Below are 20,423 nucleotides of genomic sequence, written 5' to 3' on the forward strand. Positions count from 1 at the left end.
ACGTTTTCTTCAAAAGATGGGAATTTCAAGGGATTTCAAGTGTTCCACTATCTTCGCATAGAGGAAGGAGATAAGCAAATAAGCTGGAGTTAGGATAAGTAAGTATAAGATGTAAATTTTAATCAGAAAATAACATTTTGTTAAAGTTCATTTATTTACATATGGTTGGTTAATATATGAATACAAATGAATGTGATTTCTATTGTTGTCTTGAAGAAAGTCTTGCTATATACCTTGGGTGTTTTTGCAGGCATGGCTCCATACTCACCAGGTGGAATGGACGATGATGATGACGATGATGATGCTTATGATCCTGCAGATAACAGTCACATTATCAAGTTGACGTCATCAACAATTGTTACAACTGCCACCTCTGCCCCAATTTCCACCCTGTCTGGAAGTAACAACACCAAGGTGACATCTGGGCCACCAGCAGGGGAGTCCACAACTGTTCCTCTCCCAATTCCAGTGTCTTCTGTACCTGTCCCAGTGCCCACAGTCACTGCTACCCCTGTGTTGCCAACACCACCTCCAGCAGCTATCCCCGTGCCAGTTTGTGTGTCCAGTTCCAGTGCATCCCAAGTGTATTCCGTCCCCTCAGCTCAGACTGCTTCATCTCAAGGGACTGCTAAATCTCTGTCTCAGACTGACACACTCAAAGGTATTAATGTGGACTCTATGATCTCTAAAGTAGCCAAAAGTAATAATCCTGCAGAGATCACAGCATTTATGGTAGCTGCCTTGGCTTCAGCAACAGATGCCACCAACCAGCAGAAGCTGCTTGTGGAGCTGACCCATAAAGTTGAAGAGCAGAGGAAAGCACTTCAAGGACAGCAGGCATCTAACTTGTCTGTGAAAGGCCTGGCTCAGGCAGTGGCAAGCACAGCAGCAGTAGCAGCAGCATCTACTGCATCAGTACCAACCGTAGCAACTGCAGCACCATCATTACTGCCTCCACCAACAGTGGTACCTGCAGTGTCTGTGACTGACTCTAAGTCAGCAGCGTCTGTGGCTGAATCAGTTGCCAGCAGTTCTGGGTCTGAGGCTTTGACAGTAGACTCTCCGAAACCACTGGAAAAGAAATCTAAGGAGTCTGATAAAGATAAACATTCCTCATCCAGTAGTAGAAAATCTTCTAGTTCTGATAGTAGGAAAAGTGATAGAGACAGAAGAGATTCTGATAGTAGGCGAAGTGATCGGAGATCATCAAGTGTTGAAAGGTCACGGGAACGGAGAAGTGGAGATAGACATAGAAGGAGCAGGGACAGGAGTCGAGATCGGGATAGACACCGTCACAGAGGAAGGTCTTCAGAGAGACACCACAGTCACAGAGATCGATCCCGAGAGCGACGAAGAGACCGATCAGACATCCGAAGGAGCCGAGACAAAAGCAGAGATAGGAGTCGGGACAAGAGTCAGGACAGGAGTCAGGACAAGAGTAGGGACAGGAGTAGGGACAGGAGCCGAGAAAAATCTGATAACAAGGTTTCCAAGGACAGTCAGGGTAGTTCTGACAGTAGACGAAAGGGAGAGGCTCCTCAGACCTCAGACAACACAAGTGATACAACACCTAAACCATCAAAGACAACATCTAGTGAAACATCTGACACAGGTGCTAGTAGTCAGTTGCCAGCTACAGGCAAGGACACAAGTGATGAGGCAGCAAAGGCCAGTAGCAATACTGAGTCAGGTGCAGCAGTGCCTCAGGGGGAACCAACTCCCAACATTCCTGTTGCCCTTCAGGCTTTGATCAATGATGTGATGGGCAGAGTGCCTGCTGCTCCTAAGGCAGAAGATCCTCCCTCAGCAGAGTCAAAAACAACAGACAAGCACACCAGTGAGGAAAAGGAGGAAAAAAGGCCTGAGAAACTAGACAAAGAAACTCATGATAATAAGTCGGAGAACGTTATACCAGGATTTGGTGAAGCTGATGAATCAGCAGAGACAAAACCGAAAAATATTTTCAGTGATATAATCGAGAAGCACAAAGATGATAAGCCTGTGTTGTCCTCATCAGTTTCAGATGAAGTGGAGCAGCTGGAGCTATCAAGAAGTGACCTTGACCTGAGAGTTCAACCCATTCCTTCTGGAAGCGACACAGACATGAGAGTACAGAGTGATGTGGATTTACGGATTAAGCCCAGTATTTCTATCCTGTCTTCTATGGCAACATCTAAGCCTAGTGTGTTAGAGCGGCATGTAGACATTGACGAACGCATCCTGCCATCAGGTCCTCCAATGGATAAGGATGAGCGGATTGCTCCTCCTCGACTTGCTGCCCAACAGCAATGGGGTCCTGGAAACAAGGGCTCTGGAGTTGATGACCCTCCTTCACTTTTCCCTTCATCCCAAGGCTTCCAAGGCTCCCACTTCACAGGACCACCTCAACAGTTTGCAGGTCAACAACAAGGCTTCCCAGCTCCATCTGAGTTCCTAGGACCTCCAAAACTAGACTTTGAGGGCCCTCCTGGGCCTGGTCTCATTGCTGGTGAAGATGTTGATCATCGTATGATGGCATGGCCAGGACAAGGACCACCACCACCGGGACCCATAGGAACATGGCCCGGTTCAGGAAGTGATGGGAACTTTGGTGGGGTGGATGTTGACTTGAGGCAGAAAGACAGTAGTGGTCCGGGACTGTTGCGGCCTCCTCCTATGCCCGCATCTTCACTGCTTGAAAGCAAGAGTCACCCTTCCTCTTCAAGTGAACCTCCACAGGAGAAGAAGAGACCTCTGCATGGTGTTGGGGAGGAACCACAGGACAAACGTCCCCGTCCTCATTCCCAAGGGTTAATGCATCAAGGTCATCCTGGAATGCCATTCTTGCCTCCTCCACCTTTCCCCCCACAGGCTACCCCCCAGATGGCTCCCCCTCAGGGACATGAACAGTCACGTGACTATGATGGGGGTTCCTCCTCTCGTTGGAGTGAGCATCGGGAAGACCGAGATCGTCATTGGCACCGAGATGACAGATCTAGTCGGCACCATCGTTCGAGTGATCTCCATAGAGATAGAGATAGAGATAGGAGACATTATCACAGGGACAATCGGAGATGAAGTGTGTAACAATTATGTGTTGGATAGAGAAAATGTGTTCATGGAGATGGCAGATTGTGGATAGTTACAAAGAATGTTGTGGATTTCAAAGATAAAAAAAACATTCAGGTTTTGTTGTGAATGAGACATTTGAAAAATATAGAAATCCAGCATTGAGGGCAGTGTTAGGAGACACATGGATCAGACTTGTGAGGCAGTATTAACTGACACTGCAAGCAATCTGACAGTGTGGCAGACACACACATTGGCGGATCAGGATCTGTTATTGTTTTCAGCAGAGTTCAAAAGCAGACAATAGCTAGTCAGAGTCAAAATCACAAGTTTCATTTGTGAAACCCTTCCCCATCCACTAGTGAGGAATGGCTACATACTAGATGATATTGTGTGGATAATCAACGGAAAGACTTTCCTCATTTCATCTGTTCATTAACAAGAAATGTATATAGAAATGTGTAAGAGTCATATTCTTCATATCAACATCTTTAAACATTATCAGAGTATCATTGTGTTAACATACAAACTGTATTTTTTCCAGCCCTTGTCTTAGCAATGATGCTATTAACTTTTCATGTTAGACAAACCTACAAGATGGATACACCTGGGTACAAGCATCTAGCCCAGTGCTCATGGAAATGGTATCCCAATGTTGTCATCACGTATGGAAGAGCATCACCGTCAGATCTTTATATTGAGCATTTGTGTAATTATGTAATTATGTCTTTTATAAGAACATTCATGATAATGACTAATTGTTTCATACCTGTGTATATGAAGAAGTTATTTCTGTACATATTACGTCTCATCCATTTTATAGAAAGGCTGCAGTAGGTCACACAGTGATTATTTGCTGACACTGAAATCTTGAGAATAATTTTCATTTGAGATGTTGAAACCTATCTTTGAATGCACGCATTGTTACTTGAGCGTGCTAAACATTGTTGGTATTCAAGGGCATTTATTTTTTATGAACGATGTTATGCAAACTTGAATATCTTATTTTAAAGCTATCATCTTGGTACCAAATTTGGGGAAATGTACAGTGGAATGATATTTATGAGGATTTTTGCATAAACAAATAGGTGAGTTTAGTATAGTTGCCTAGGGCAAAATCAAATCAAATAGATTTGGATAGTCTCTATTTGTGGTTTAAATCAAAGGTTATCGCTTGGATTTATCGCTGTATTGTCAACAAAACTAGTTGAAAGTTAAGTCCAACATGAGAATGAAAGGCATTGTTACGACTGTCATGAATTGATTCATTAGCTGTGAATTTTTATGATTTTATTGTGAGAAACTTATTTTTATTTGGTAATCTACACGTGACAAAATTTGGGGTAAAAATTGTATTTTTAAGTCGTAGCTCACCTCTGGTATGGGGTGAGAAAAAGCTCTTACATGGCATATTGTTCTCAGTAATGTTTACCTTGAAAAGGGATATTTCTGAATTGTTCTTGAAAGACGATATAGTGTTGAAAATGTCTGTGTGTGATGTGTTATTTTGCCTGAGTGGTGTGGTGTTTTCATGTGGACACAATGACAGAAATTTCAGTTCTGTAAAATCATGATGACCCTAGAACTGTCAACAGGTGTTAACAATCATGATTATCACTGTCTGTGCAGCTGTGTACAATCTTTGTGATCACATGTATATCTGCAGTGCTTTGTAGACACCCAAACAGTGTACAATCGTGTTCTCAGTACTCTCTGAAGCTGCGTACATTCATCATGATCACAGTAATGTCTGTGCAGCTGTGTACATTTGTGATCACAGTGCTGTCTGTGCAGTTGTGTACACCTGTGGTCACAGAACTGTCAGAGCAGATGTGTACAATCATGATCACAGAACTGTCTTGCAGCTGTATACAGTCATTTTGATCAAAATATTGTCTGTGCAGCTGTGTACAATCATGATCAAAGAACTGTCTGTGCAGCTGTGTACAATCATCATGATGGCAGTGTGCAGCTGTGTACAACTGTGATCACAGTACTATCTGTGCAGCTGTGTACAATCATGATCAAAGAACTCTTTGCTGCTGTGTACAATCATCATGATGGCAGTGTGCAGCTGTGTACAACTGTGATCACAGTACTATCTGTGCAGCTGTGTACAATCATGATCAAAGAACTCTTTGCTGCTGTGTACAATCATCATGATGGCAGTGTGCAGCTGTGTACAACTGTGATCACAGTACTATCTGTGCAGCTGTGTACAACTGTGATCACAGTACTATCTGTGCTGGTGTGTACAATCATGATCAAAGAACTCTTTGCTGCTGTGTACAATCATCATGATGGCAGTGTGCAGCTGTGTACAACTGTGATCACAGTACTATCTGTGCAGCTGTGTACAACTGTGATCACAGTACTATCTGTGCTGGTGTGCACAATCATCATGATTACAGAACTAACTGCAGCTGTGTACATTCATGATCACAGAACTGTCTGTGCAGCTGTGTACATTCATGATCACAGAACTGTCTGTGCAGCTGTGTACATTCATGATCATAGAACTGTCTGTACAGCAGTGTGCTACCATTGTGATCAGAGAAAGTTCATAAAAGTAATAGAGGAAGTAGAGGAAGAAAAGTATACTTTCCATATCAGAGACATAACTTCAGGTGAGTAGCTGAGTACTTCTCTCCAGTTTTATCAGTTGAATTAAATTTAGAGTTGTTTTGTTAAAGATTGTGGCCAAAGAGTCACAAGTATTGTAATATATGAATCCAATTCTTTGTGGAAGAACAGGTTATTTTAATCTTTGTTGATCATTAGGTGTTTTACGTTCTGTTCACAAGACTGTACAAAGAAGAACAGTGTTGAATACTTAATTCCTGGTTTTACAAGAAGCCCTCATCTCATGTTTGCTGTAATAAATTCATTTACCATAAGTTCTTTCCTCTCCAAGAGTCGAGTGTCCACGATGTGGTCAGTTCTCTGTCCATAATGTCTTGCGAAATTCTTTTTTTGTGAAAAGAGCTTTGATTTGTGCAGTCACAATGTCAGCTGGAGGGTTAATTAGTAATATTCCACATGTTGCCTCTGTTTGCGTCAGAGAGCCTCATGTCCCGGGTAACATGAATAAACATGCCCACTTTTAATTCCAATTCATGTTAGAGGGGTAGTCTAGTGGGATGGGGTGGTGTAGAGGGGTGGTGTGGTGTAGAGGGATGGGGTAGAGAGGTGGTGTAGACGGATGACCTAGTGGCTGAAGTGCTCGCTTGTTTTGCTGAAGACCTGGGTTCTATTCCCAACATGGGTACTAAGTGTGAAGCCCATTTCTGATTCCCCTGCCTTGATATTGCTAAAAGTGACAAATGATGTATGTGGTGTATGAAACTCCTAAAGACATCAGGAAGCCCACCGGGCTGATCACTGAAAAATGTTGCTGGGACCGTGAACATGTAACCAGCCCTGTATTACACATAGGAAACTGAGGTAACTGTTAAAATACTGTTATCAAAGAATTACTTATAGTGAGGTAAACTGAAACATGTGCAAAAGCAAATTTTACAAAGCATAACTTGGTGGTCCCTCTTGATTTATTTTGTGTCACTGGCATCTGACAAACAGGCAAAGTCAAAATGGTCAGTACCTTTGGCAAGAATGTCTCTACGTGTTCTTCATGCATGGGGTACAATATATACTCATAGAAAATGGATTGGCCCACAGGGCTGGCTATAAAATAAAGTTGTAAGCTTGCGATGTAACTGGCAAACAGCGGGACGCTGGGCAGACGCTATTTCACACTGATGTATGTTGAGCTATTACATGTGTCTCTGGTAAGTATCTGACAAGGTCCATAACATGCTAGTGTCCTCTCGATGAGTTCCTGAATAACTGTGGAGTTCCCAAATGGGTACAAGGTGTGAAACCCACTTCTGGTGTCCCCCACCACAATATTTCTGGAATATTGCTGAAAGTGGCCCCAAACCATAGTCACTCACGTTTGACTACCAGGAAAGATGAGTGAGTGAGTTTTTTACGCTGCTCTCAGCAATATTCCAGCCACATGGTGGTGGTCTGTAAATAATCGAGTCTGGACCAGACAATCCAGTGGTCAACAGCATGAGCATCGATCTGCGCAAATGGGAACTGATGACGTGTCAACCAAGTCAGTGAGTCTGACCACCCAATCCTGTTAGTCGGCTCTTGTACGTGCTGAAAGCCTATTCTAACCTGGGACCACCAGGAAAGATGACAAAGGCTGGATTGTTCTTAATGTTTATTGTGATACATGGTGCGGAATATGTACAGATCACAGAGCTGTTAATGTATTGAGGATGTTAATGCCATCTGCAACAAGGCATCTCATCACTTTTTGGCATGGTCCATACATCATAGGGTTTGTATTCCATGATTCTGCATCATTTGTCAATACACAGAGTTAGAATAGATATATTTCATGACTACAGTGCATCTCAAAAAGTTGAGCAATGAATCTTTTAAGATCCTATACTGTTCATGGCCTTTAAGCAAACCCTACTCTTAATTGAAATCAAATCGCTTGATTTAATCAGAATGGTTTGATTACATAAAAAAGAGAAGTGTCCAGTTACATTGTACCACTGTAGCCAACAGCATGAGTTTTAAAGCTAGCAAATGTGAGTTTGAGGTGTAATGGTGTAATCAAGTTAACACGGAACAAATCCAGTTAATGCATGGAGCAGTGTAACCAAAATTGGCCATTTAGAGTTTCAAGTGCTTATTATAACACCTGAACATTTTTGGGGACCTGCAGCCACCAACACAGCAACTTTAGTGCTAAAGTAACTGAAACTCCCGTATCGTAACACAGACGTAGGCAGTCTTAGTGATAAGGTTTTGTGCAACAGGACTCTGGTCTGCAAACTGTGAAGACTTCCTGTAGACACCTCCACAAACTTCAGGATTTCAAAATATGTCCACTGGAACTTGAGCTGACTTGTCTGTTTGCAATGAAAACATAGCAATACATTTCACTTTTTAAGGTAAATGGGATAAAGTGAAATAAAGGTTGTGAATCCTTAATTCTACCTTGCCAACTGAACATGTTTATCGCAAAGTTGAGTCATCTTAGTGAGTGAGTTTAGTTTTACGCCGCACTTAGCAATATTCCAGCTATAAGGCGGCGGTCTGTAAATAATCGAGTCTGGACCAGACAATCCAGTGATCAACAACATGAGCATCGATCTGCGCAATTGGGAACCGATGACGTGTCAACCAAGTCAGCGAGTCTGACCACCCGATCCCGTTAGTCGCCTGTTACGACAAGCATAGTCGCCTTTTATGGCAAGCATGGGTTGCTGAAGGCCTATTCTACCCCGGGACCTTCACGGGTCTAGTCATCTTAGGATAAGAGTTGGTTAACAATTGATCATAGTTTCAAATCTCTATATTTGTATTACAAGTGGCTATGCACATTAAAAACACCAAAATATGTTGGGCTGGTCTTTGTACCACACTGCATTTGTTCCACTGTTCCAACTACCACCCTTGTAATACAAACCAGTAATACCAATTTGAATCTATGATCATTTATTAAACAACCTTTATCGTTTTGTACTTTTTTGTTTAAAAGTGAAATTCATCGGTACGTTTTCACTGCAGACTATAATGTGAAAAATACACAAGGCTAGGAATGTCCAATTATGACTATTTTCCCAAGGCAAAATAAATGATATGAGTGAGATGAATTAATTTTACACCGCTTTTAGCAATATTCCAGTACAATCACAGCTGGGGGAAACCAGAAATTCACAAATTCTACCCATGAGGGGATTAGACCCTAGTTCTTAGGTGTGACAGGTGTATGCTCTAACTACCAGGCTACCCCCGCTGATGGGAGATAAGGGTTACCTGGTACTGACCGACACTTCATTAATTCATTTGTTTGGATGTTGGCTATTCTTCTGGTTGTAATTAGTCGTAATGCAATGATTAGAAATCTGAAGACAATTACAAGTGTTGACAACCTTCGTTCACACCATGGGTACAAAAGATATCTATGATCTAGCTCCACTTACATTGTAACCCTAACATAGAGAAGAGCTCTTAGGTTCAAGAGTTCCAACCAGCTTTGCATTCTTTGTACACCCTGACTCTACTGAAATTTCCAGAAAAACACTGAGGTTGACTTTAGCAATTTCATTCACACATAAAGGAAGACAACTTAACAAGCAAGCAATCATGTCTTCAAAATATTACCTGTTTTCAGAAGAATCCAACAAAATGGTTCATGACTAGTCACAGTTGTAGAAGTACTGACTTCCCTTTGCTGCACCTTGGCAATAATACATAACTGTATGAATAAGGACAAACTAGAATGTGTGGAAAAATATATGTATGCCATGTGAATTGGTACAATCAAATAAATTACATGCATTGTTTGTGCTGTGTTTGCTATGGCAACAGATACTGATTTTCCATGTAATCTTTACAATATAAAAAAGTTGTGTTTTTTTAATTTAATCAAATACACATGATCAATTTGTGACATATTACTCAAGGTTAACACCTGTACAAAGGCTCTTCCTGAAGTTGACATGTTGGAACCTTCAGGACAATACAAATACACAAACAATAAAGAAACATAACAAAACTTTAAAAATATAACAAACAGACATACTAAATATGATCTCCACACTACAACTCTATACATCAGAAGGACAGGTCCTTACATGCCTTCACACAATGATATATTTTACAAAGGCACATTTACATGACACTGTTATTACTCACATCTTGTATTCATTACAATGACACTCCATCCACCCACCAATCAAGGAAGATGCTCTTCCTTGGTGCAGCATAAATATAAAATACTGATCATTTTATCTCAATGTTAATCTTATCCAGTTCAAATACCTGTTAATCTTTAACGTGGTACCCTCATGATTACACACAAGATTAAATAAGAAATAATGCTCTCTACTGTCTACCTGTAATTCTGCACAAGTAAATTCTACAAAGCGTTATCGTATATGTTGCCATTGGATACAACCTCAGATATTTGTACTGTACCTGTCTTTAACATCTGTCATACGTTGCCCATCACACCATTCATTCAATACCAAAAATGGTATACAGTGAAAGCTGTCAAAACCAGCATCTATCCAATCCAGCATATTGCCAACACTGGCGTAAACTCTCAGTCCCGTCTTGTACATTATCATCATCTCTACAATCCAGCACATTACCCAAAGCAGATTATTTCTTCAGTCCCAATGAGTGCTGGTTTAGACAGCTTTCAATGTATGTAGGAATGCCTAAAATATCTACACAAGGCCAGCACTCAGCAGCCACAGAACCAGAAATACATCATACAGCTGCTTGTATTAACACACATCCACGACACTTGACTGGCATTCTAAAGTTTGCTGTCCATAAAAGCAGGTAATAGGATAGACAGATAAATCTACTTTTCAGGTGAGTTGAATTCCTGTTTGAGAGATGTTCCATACACAGCAGCATGTTAGTTTATTGTGGAAACAAAGCAGCAAGATTTATGTTAGTGTACAATGATGCCCTATAGAAATTCAAACCTTTTCCAAGACCAGTCATATATTCTGTGGAGTTAGATGGGATCAGATGAAATGTCGAGAGACTATCATATTTTACGGATGGACCATAGTTGTCATAAATACTGCTCCCCTCTTTCTGTGTCACCTGTCCATGACCCTAGCTTGTTTGCTGTGTAATACTAAATAAGCAGTCCCTGAAGAACATTCGGGGTATTTCTTACCTCCACTAACATCAACATGATCTTACTATCCATGCCCTTGCTTGAATTACTGACTTATCTTTTCATTTGTATCAAAAATGCACTATTTGAGGAGGCGTGATACATACATGATACAGGATGCGTATCATGATAATCCTGTCATCAAGATCCTATCTATGCTATGTACATTGCTACAGTGACAGTGGAATGCCGTATTTTACAAGATGGCTGTTTTCCCTTGACTACTTCAAGCCAGTACTAGGTGGATGAAAATGATAATAGTCAAAGCATCCTCACACACAAGGTCGATCATGACATAATGACCAAACCAAGCTTGCTTTCTTCTACATGGAAGGAAACCTACCAAACATAAAAACACAAAATCATCACAAATGATCAATTTGCACTTCTTGCACGCATGCATGCACAAACTGAGGTAGGGTATCTAATGGATTTACTTAGATAACATATAATAACATACTGGACAGAAACAGTTAGGGATATAAGTAAATTTTGAAAATTTGACTAATGATCTATTTACTCACACACTGATAAAATATCAATTATAAAAATACCAATATCCCCTACTTATTTTGTCCAATATATTAAGGAAATTAACCAAAAATATTCCTTTACATTATTTCTTACATCGATATATAAACTACCTTGTATGTAGAGGAAGAGTAAAAGATGAATCATAAAAAAATACATTAAGCCTTCATTAACACTTATCATTTGCAATGTCAAAGCACTAAAAATGGCCATTAAGCAATCTCCCATACACCCAAACAAAACTCTCCATACATTCCGACATTCATACTATGAAAGTGAAAGAACTTTGGAATTGTTGTCAATCAGTTGCTAGTATACATTAATGGAGACTATCATAGCTTGGAGGGTTGTCATCTTGGTCTGACATGATGCCACGACGCTCGATGTTGCGGTTGATGTTACTGTCAGCATCCTGCATTGCTTCAATTCGACTATAGTACACTTTAGCCTTGTTCATTGGAGGTCCTGCAGAGAGATGAGAGAATCTGATAGTACACTGATTTGGGCTAAATGCAGTCTCTTTCAACTTTCTTGATGCTACGCACTGCTTTTGCTTTCTAGCATCGGTAGGGCAAAATATGATTTTTCTGGGGTAAACACAATGTTGTTAAACTTACCTGATGTTTCACAACACCTTAGCTTTTTAGTATCCATGAAGGTAAGATATAATTATTTTGCAGTATACATAATGTTTTCAAACTTGATGTTCCAGAATGCAACAGCTGGCTAACCTCCATTATTGTAATGTATGATGCATTTTGGGGAAAATGCAATATGTTCAAACTCAATAAACTTGCAGTATCTTAGACGTAACTGATTCACTATAGAATCAGCCATGGTAAAATATGCTCTGAGTATTTATGGAGAAAACTAGCAACTACTTAAGCAAGTGAGTATAGTTTTGAGCTGCACTCAGCAAAATCAAAGCTATCAGTATACGGCGTCAGTCGGTTACATAATCAAGTCTGAACCGGACAATCCAGTAATTGACAATATGAGCACTGATCTATGCAATTGGGACATGTTGTATCAAATATGTAATAAAGTATACATTTATGAGGGGGATGTCAAAAAGTAGTGAGCATAGCAATATTCTCGATCATAACACATTGACAGAGAAATTTGTAAAATAATTGCAGAAAATGAAAATAATATTTCATTTGGTACCTCTTGGATAATGGCATGACTGCAGATATTATCAAATAAAATATGTTCAGAATGGGTTTGAATGTATTCTCTTCTAAATCAACAGCCAAAGATTTAGAATGCATGACTTAGATTTAGACAGGGGCTGTTTCTTCAGGACACCCCCACTTTGATCTTTCACAAATATTGTGTCCAGATATTCAGCATACTGGGAGCTGACACCTGTGTGACCATTCAGTGTTTAGCTTAAACCCTTGGCATCACCCATGACTAGTGAAAACATTAAAATCAGTTATGTCGTTATGATGAATTCATCTGGAAGGGGGTGTCTCCAAAAGAAACTCTTTCAGTAAACATGAAGGTGGGAGTCACTATATCAAGCAATTGTAGTTTCAAACAGCTCTTTTATGCACTTTAGTATATTTGACTATAGCGGACTTCTACTTACCTCAAACAAACAAAATGTTTCTTGCATATTTTGTTTGCTGAAATTTGTGATGTATTTATTGCAGATTTTGTATGTCAAAGAAATGGGGATTGTTACGCTGGTACATAGCAAACCAATTTGCTTGAGATTGACAGATATTATGTTGAAAAGTACAACATAAAAACAGCTGCATTTATATCACTGTCGTGGTAAAACTCACTACTTCTTGACATCCCCTTGGAATCTGTCAGAAAAGTAATTGCACTACTGATTGTCAGTTATGACAGAGCTGCCCATATATAACCTTGGCAAGGCAAACTGGTGGTTGATATCATGAGCAATCATCCAAACTGACGACAGCTGGGTGACTTATTATAACCATCACACTTAGTTGGCTCTCACAGCTATAATTATGGATAGCGCTAATCTGGGATATTGTACTGAGGGAACACTCTTATCCTGAGTGCTGTTGTACAAAGCCATCTTAACGCTAACGTGACCATGACTCCCATACCTTAACATACATTTAAGGTAGTCTTAGATTTTAACATAGATTTAAGGCAGTCTTAGATTTAAGGTAGTCTTAGCGCTAACGTGACCATGACTCCCATACCTTAACATAGATTTAAGGTAGTCTTAGAGCTAACGTGACCATGACTCCCATACCTTAACATAGATTTAAGGTAGTCTTAGCGCTAACTTGACCTTGACTCCCACACCTTAACATAGATTTAAGGTAGTCTTAGCGCTAACTTGACCTTGACTCCCATACCTTAACATAGATTTAAGGTAGTCTTAGATTTAAGGTAGTCTTAGCGCTAACGTGACCATGACTCCCATACCTTAACATAGATTTAAGGTAGTCTTAGATTTAATGACTCCCATACCTTAACATAGATTTAAGGTAGTTATAGATTTAAGGTAGTCTTAGCGCTAACGTGACCATGACTCCCGTACCTTAACATAGATTTAAGGCAGTCTTAGATTTAAGGTAGTCTTAGCGTTAACGTGACCATGACTCCCATATCTTAACATAGATTCAAGGTAGTCTTAGCGCTAACGTGACCATGGCTCCCATACCTTAACATAGATTTAAGGTAGACTTAGCGCTAACGTGACCATGACTCCCATACCTTAACATAGATTTAAGGTAGTTATAGATTTAAGGTAGTATTAGGTAGTCTCAGATTTAATGAGTCCCATACCTTAACATAGATTTAAGGTAGTTATAGATTTAAGGTAGTCTTAGGTAGTCTCAGATTTAATGACTCCCATACCTTAACATAGATTTAAGGTAGTTATAGATTTAAGGTAGTCTTAGGTAGTCTTAGATTTAATGACTCCCATACCTTAACATAGATTTAAGGTAGTCTTAGATTTAAGGTAGTCTTAGCGCTAAGTATGCTTTGTACAACAGCACCCTGATCCGTTCAGGGATCTTTGTGCTCACGGTATTGTTGCTGTTCGACTATAGTACATCTTAGCCTTGTTCACTGGAGGTCCTGCAGAGAGATGACACTATTATGATAGTACACAAAATGTGAACATTTCGGCATGAACTCAATGGCTTTAAAGTGTCCTGGTGATACACAGAGTTTTAGCTGTCTAGTTTCCAGTGAGGTAAATCATGCTAATGCCTCAATGTTTCGTACTTACCTAACACCCCACAGGTGTGGAGGGTCAGGTAAGGAGTTCTCTATGGAGAGAATTATCAAATAAAGATTTCATACATCATAAACGTGCTTACTTAAGAATGAGAAAAATTCTCCCCCTGAACATTGTGCCATGAACTTACCAACATAGCTAAGCAGAACTGGTAGGAAGATGAGGCCATGTGTTGCCCCAAACACAACAATGCCGAGGTACATGCGGAAGTAGAACACCTGGAACAGCTGCGATTTGGAGAACGCCAACACAATGATACCTCCCAGTTTGGTGAGAGTGATACCACTCAGTACCTGTATACAAGAGAAAGTGAAAGTGAGTGAATGAGTAAATAAGTGGTCAGTGAGTGACTGAGCAGGTAGTTGAGTGATTGAACAGATGAATGAGTAAGTGAATGAATTGGCAGGTAAATGAGTGACTAAGTGAGTGAATGACTGAGCAGGTAATGAGTGAGTGAGTGAGTGAGTGAATGAATGACTGAGCAGGTAAATGAGTGAGTGAGTGAATGAATGACTGAGCAGGTAAATGAGTGACTGAGTGAGTGAATGAATGACTGAGCAGGTAAATGAGTGACTGGGTGAGTGAATGAATGACTGAGCAGGTAAATGAGTGAGTAAATGAGTGATTGAGTGAGTTAATAAGCGGGTAAAAGAGTACCAACAGAAGAATGAATGAGTGAGAAGAGTGCCATAACGGAGGAAGGGATAGTGAGCACAAGCCATTAAGTAACTATGCATCTATCAACTAGGTTCTGAAGGGTTTAGTCATGGCCTATAGTTTTTGAAGTCGTGTTTGTTTGATTGTTGTTCCACTCCACACCTAGCAATATGCCTGCATATGATAGCAGTCTGTAAATAATCAAGTCTGGACTAAACAATCCAGTGATCAACATCATGAGCTCTGATCTACACAAGTGGGATACAATGACATGCATCAACAACATCAGCAAGCCTGACCACCTAGATCCGTTTAATGCCTCTTACAACAAGCATGGCTCGTTGAAGATCAATTCTATCTCAGATCTGAAGTCTGTGGTTCCTGATGACAGTCAGGCATTCTATATATTTTAAACAGTGGGAAAGTGAGAAGACAGACACAGCCTATACCTCAACAGAAAAGGGTGCATGTAGATGTGATTAGTAACCTACCGAACTCCCCATGTGTGCAAGGGCATGTTTGGCGCGCTCCTTGCGAGTGGGCATGGTGCTCACGGTGAAGGCTCTGACAATGTGGGAACAGAACTCCACAGCTATTCCAACAGTCTGAAACACATCACAGGACACGCAGTGAGACAACAACAACGAATAATCAAGCAGTTAATCCATGAACACTGTTTCAAGATAATATGTCTTGAAAGGCTAGAAATAACATGATTAATTCGCACTGTAAAGATACCGATGAGACATTTCCTGAACAACTTGGTATGGACCATGTCTACTAAAAGCTTTACCAGATACAGACATACCCATGTATAAATGTTTAAATAAAACAGGAAGAAATTAATAAGATAAGTGATCCACGGTGCTGTTATAGTACTTGTACAATGGACCTTAGCTCTACGCCCATTGTAAGTCTATGTTAAGGTATGGGTGCTACAATAACAGTGCTTAGAGTGCTTCTTACAATGGCACCCTGAACCACTAACCCTACTGATAGATAATATCAGGGTTCTACCTTGACTTACAAAATTAAGGGTCCTGATGACTCTCAATAGTTAAAATCAAGGGTCAGCACAGGAAACATCAGGGTGAGTGAGTTTAGTTTTATGTCACACTCAGCAACATTCCAGCTATATGGTGACAGTCTTTAAGTAACTAAGTCTGTACCAGACAATCCATTGATCAACAGCATGAGCATTGATCTATGCAACTGGGATATGATAAGATGTGTCAACTAAGTCAGTGGGTCTGACCACCCGATCCTGTTAGTAGCCTCTTGCAAACAAGCACAGGTTATTGAAGTTCAATTCTAACCCCAATCCTCACGGGAGTAAATTAATGAAATAGAGTAGTGTACTGAATTGTAAGACTTAATAGTTGCTATAGTTATGGGAAGTGTGGGATGTGTATGATTTCTGAATGTTGTACTCTGAATGTTGCTGGGAATACATTACACATTTTTCCTGTAGTAATTCCAGACAAGTGTGCTCGTCTATCTTGAAAAACCCTGGATATATCAGTTCTTCATTACCTTACTTACTGTTTTTAGGTCAAGGTTCCTACTAAGAATCCAACACACACCCCCTCCTCTGCCATATTCCAGCTATATCACCGTGGGACACCAAAAATGGGCTTCACACATTGTACCCATGTGGGGAATCGAACCCAGGTCTTCAGTGAGATGGGCAAATGCTTTAATCACTATCTAATCCACCATCCCTAAACCAATATCAAGTTACCATGACAAGGTTGACCAGCGACACGGCATTGAGGGAGATCTGCCACAAATACATGAGCCCCAACATGTCAGCCAGGATGAAGGCAATCGTGATGACAACCATGATAGCCGAGTACAGCTCAAAGCCCAGCAGGATAAATGTCACGATGAATATGGCACCGACGCAGATAGACAGGTTCTTGATGGTGTCATGCACTATAGTAAGATACTGCTCATAGTAGACATAGAAAATACTGAAATGGAAAACACACATATAATAGAAGTGATAAATTCTGTCCGAGGCAATCAGATGGTTCATTACCAAGGAGACCATGAACAAAATTTCATTTTTTACTTTACAAACAGTAAGCTTGGATCAGGAAAAATTGAAACAACTTGACAAAGAAACAGTGAGTAGGTATATAGCTTAATGCTGTTTTCAGCAATCTTCCAGCAATATCATGGCAGGAGATGTACCCATGTACCCATGTGTGGAATCGAACCCGGGTGTTCATCTTGACAAGCCAATGGACACAGGAAGAAGCTTACCAGCCAGACATTTAGCCTTAAGCATCAACTATGAACATTGAGAGAATCATGAAGTTACCCTGTATCACTACAATGACTTCTAAATGCCTTTTAAGAATTTTATTGAGAGTAAGCAATAAATTTTGCCACAGTATAACACTGAGCTCAATTAGCTGATAACATTTACTATAAAGAAACATTCAACTCATGAAATTGGGACTTCTAGGCATTGTGGTTGATTTGCACTGTCATATGGTATCTCATTTCAGGATTTGGAAGCACATTTCTTTCAACTAGAACTTTGATCCAGTAATTCATGCTACCTAATAGACACTTTCTAACAAGAACCTTCTAAATGTGTATACATTTTGACACTTTCTAAAAGTTCATATACACATAACAACATATATCTCACAAAACAACTGGTTATGAATTGCATAAAAGATTTTCATTACAGTACATCTTCCAGTGAATGTGTAACAATGCATAAACATACAATGTACAGTGTCAGATCTTCAAATGCTTTTAAACAAAGATGCTTTAAGACTGGCCGACACTGCTTTGCATCTGTCACTGAACAAGGCACAACCATGTCACTTGTTCAAACTCCCGTCATTTTACTACAGAAAGTCACAGGGAACCCAAAACCTTAAGAGTCATGTTTGTCATGTCACATCCACCTCCTTACCTGTATGGGAAGACAGAACTTCCCTCCTCTGTGAAGTTTCGATCCCGCGTGATGTTGCTGGCTATTTCTCTTGCTATCTTGAGAGCAGTGATGTAGTCATCATTGGTCTTCAGGATGGTGTGGTACGTCATGAAATATGTTGCTGTGAAGAAACACACAAAAGGTTACTTCAGCATGCACACCCTTTACTGGGGGTGGTGGGGCAGCCTAGAGGTTAAAGCATTTGCACCTCATACTGAAGACCCGGGTTCGATCCGCTAATATTGGGTACAATATGTGATGTAGTCCAAAGCTGAAATCTCTAGTGGTGTATGCCTGATTGACTCAACTTGTAAGCACTATAGAGGGTCTCCAACAGTAAAGAGGAGCCTACAGACCACACAGTCCAGTGATCTCCTGTGTGACCATTTTCTATGCAACTGGGATACAATGATGTGGGACATCAATCATCGCTTTCGAAAATGACAAGCATGGGTTGCTGAAGACCAATTCTAATCAATTAACTGCCATCTGAACCATCTGCTTAACTTCAACAGATTTGTGATCTGTGAGAGGTATACAAGACAGGGTATGACAGTGTTACCCTGGACCAGACACACATACTGTTGGCCATTGATAACCGTAATGTGCCAAGCCACTACGGACAAGGGCGAGTGAGTGAGAGGGGTTTTAAGCCATACATAAGCAATATTATCACAATATCATGGCAGAGAGACCAGAAATGACCTTCACACATTGTACCCATATGGAGAACCAAACCAAGGCCTTCACTTTGATGAGCAACTGCATTTAACACTAGACACATCGACAAAGGAGGGAGAGGACAGTTTAGGCATCCTTCTTTCAAGTAAATATTTTGTTTTCTCTCAAAGTGGATTCAACAAAAATATATTACATATATAAATTAATAAACATAATAAAATAATAATTCCAGCAACACTCCATCAGCTAGCAAGGTAATTAGGAGCTACCTGCTGAAGAATCCAGTTTGGGTGGCTGTGCAAACTGTTATATAAATGACTAACCTCCAATACTCTTGTTCTTGTTCAGCAGTTCTACAGCAGAACCATAGGCAGGATGACCACTGCAAAGTTGAAGTGATACATTTTACAGATACCAGTATCTGGAATAATACACTAGTGATAAATGATACGAAAATGGAGAGAACTTTTGGATGTCATCTTCTTTATTAGCAGGAACAATAAAGAAGCTCTCACGAATTCTCTCCCTTCCATTTATCACTTCCAAATGAACTTCAAGAGCTGATCAGACATATCCATATGTGTAACTGCAGTAAACTTGTAATCATAACAAAACTACATCTTGTTCATTCTACTGTACTCCAACCTACTCGGGCATGCAAGTTAACTGACCATAATGAAAGTTCTGTTTCCACCTTTCATGGAGTAGTATTTTTGCTGGATTGATGATTCATTCAAAATTGTAAAACAAATTCTATGTTCGATTTACAGATGCTGTCAGTGCAAAATCAACACCATCTGCCACCATGTAACTCACCCATCACACACTATAACAATCCTATCGTCATTTTTAATAAGCAAATGGAAGAATGCTGGTTGGCACCATTATCAGCTGCGATATTTACAAAATATCACAGTAACCTGTACAAATCTATTCTGGGCAAGAGAAAAAGCACTAATGATCCATGCCACTGTGTCATGTAAAGAGAAAATGGCCACCTAATCTACTTCAGTCACCTTCATAAGAATGTAACATGTCTATGCCACTATGGGCCAGTCCTGAACTGTGTAATCCCTAGGGGTGCAAACTTGAATCACAGAACTCCTGAGCACTTATTCTGTAGTGGGTCTCCCACAGTTAAAAGGAACCTACCCTTTGGTACACTTGATTTCTGGAATGTCATCTAGGTACCATGGCAAATATGTCATGAAGTCCTCTTCAGATGGACGTCCCTTTTCAAAGTTGGTTAGGTTGCATTTAACACAGGAGTCATTAACAACTGAAACATGACGTAGAGCTTAAGTCATCAAAAAGTTCAGTTGATCAATTAATTTCTTTTCAAGAATTTTGAAAGCTATGTTATCCTCATTATCTCTGAACGGTCCACATGAATACTACGTTACCTCCATTGGAGGGAGCATATATATACATAGTTAGAAAATAATTCCCTTACATCCCCACATAAATCTATGGCATGTCAGCATGAAGAAGGGTCACATGACAAGGTAGTCAAGGTTCCTCACTGAGCTCTTGCTAAATAGTTATGACATATTTTTCTTAATAAATCAGCATTATATGATATA

The 20,423-nt window shown here is 40.1% G+C and overlaps 2 protein-coding genes across 5 annotated transcripts in view; one reads left to right on the forward strand and one right to left on the reverse strand.

Moving 5' to 3' along the window:
* Positions 1-5,945, forward strand: part of LOC137278005 (PHD finger protein 3-like) — a 63,932-nt gene extending 57,987 nt beyond the window's left edge. For 2 of the 3 annotated variants that reach the window (XM_067810035.1, XM_067810037.1), the window contains exon 24: positions 251-5,945. In XM_067810035.1, coding sequence (XP_067666136.1) covers positions 251-3,057 — 2,807 coding nt within the window. In that variant the 3' untranslated portion in view covers positions 3,058-5,945. The remainder of the gene's footprint in view (positions 1-250) is intronic. The other variant, XR_010956637.1, reaches the window with a different exon arrangement.
* Positions 5,946-7,266: 1,321 nt separating this feature from the next.
* The window catches only part of LOC137278007 (NPC intracellular cholesterol transporter 1-like), a 45,113-nt gene continuing 31,956 nt past the window's right edge, over positions 7,267-20,423 (reverse strand). Inside the window, exons 16-22 of one of the 2 annotated variants that reach the window (XM_067810038.1) lie at positions 19,993-20,119; positions 19,164-19,222; positions 18,139-18,280; positions 16,945-17,176; positions 15,695-15,808; positions 14,677-14,839; positions 7,267-11,773 (exon numbers count right to left, since the gene is read on the reverse strand). In XM_067810038.1, the coding sequence (XP_067666139.1) occupies positions 11,628-11,773; positions 14,677-14,839; positions 15,695-15,808; positions 16,945-17,176; positions 18,139-18,280; positions 19,164-19,222; positions 19,993-20,119 (983 nt within the window). In that variant the 3' untranslated portion in view covers positions 7,267-11,627. Of the gene's footprint in view, positions 11,774-14,259; positions 14,384-14,676; positions 14,840-15,694; positions 15,809-16,944; positions 17,177-18,138; positions 18,281-19,163; positions 19,223-19,992; positions 20,120-20,423 lie in introns of those variants that run through there. The other variant, XM_067810039.1, reaches the window with a different exon arrangement.

This window comes from Haliotis asinina, chromosome 3, assembly GCF_037392515.1.
Source record: "Haliotis asinina isolate JCU_RB_2024 chromosome 3, JCU_Hal_asi_v2, whole genome shotgun sequence".
NCBI lineage: Eukaryota > Metazoa > Mollusca > Gastropoda > Lepetellida > Haliotidae > Haliotis > Haliotis asinina.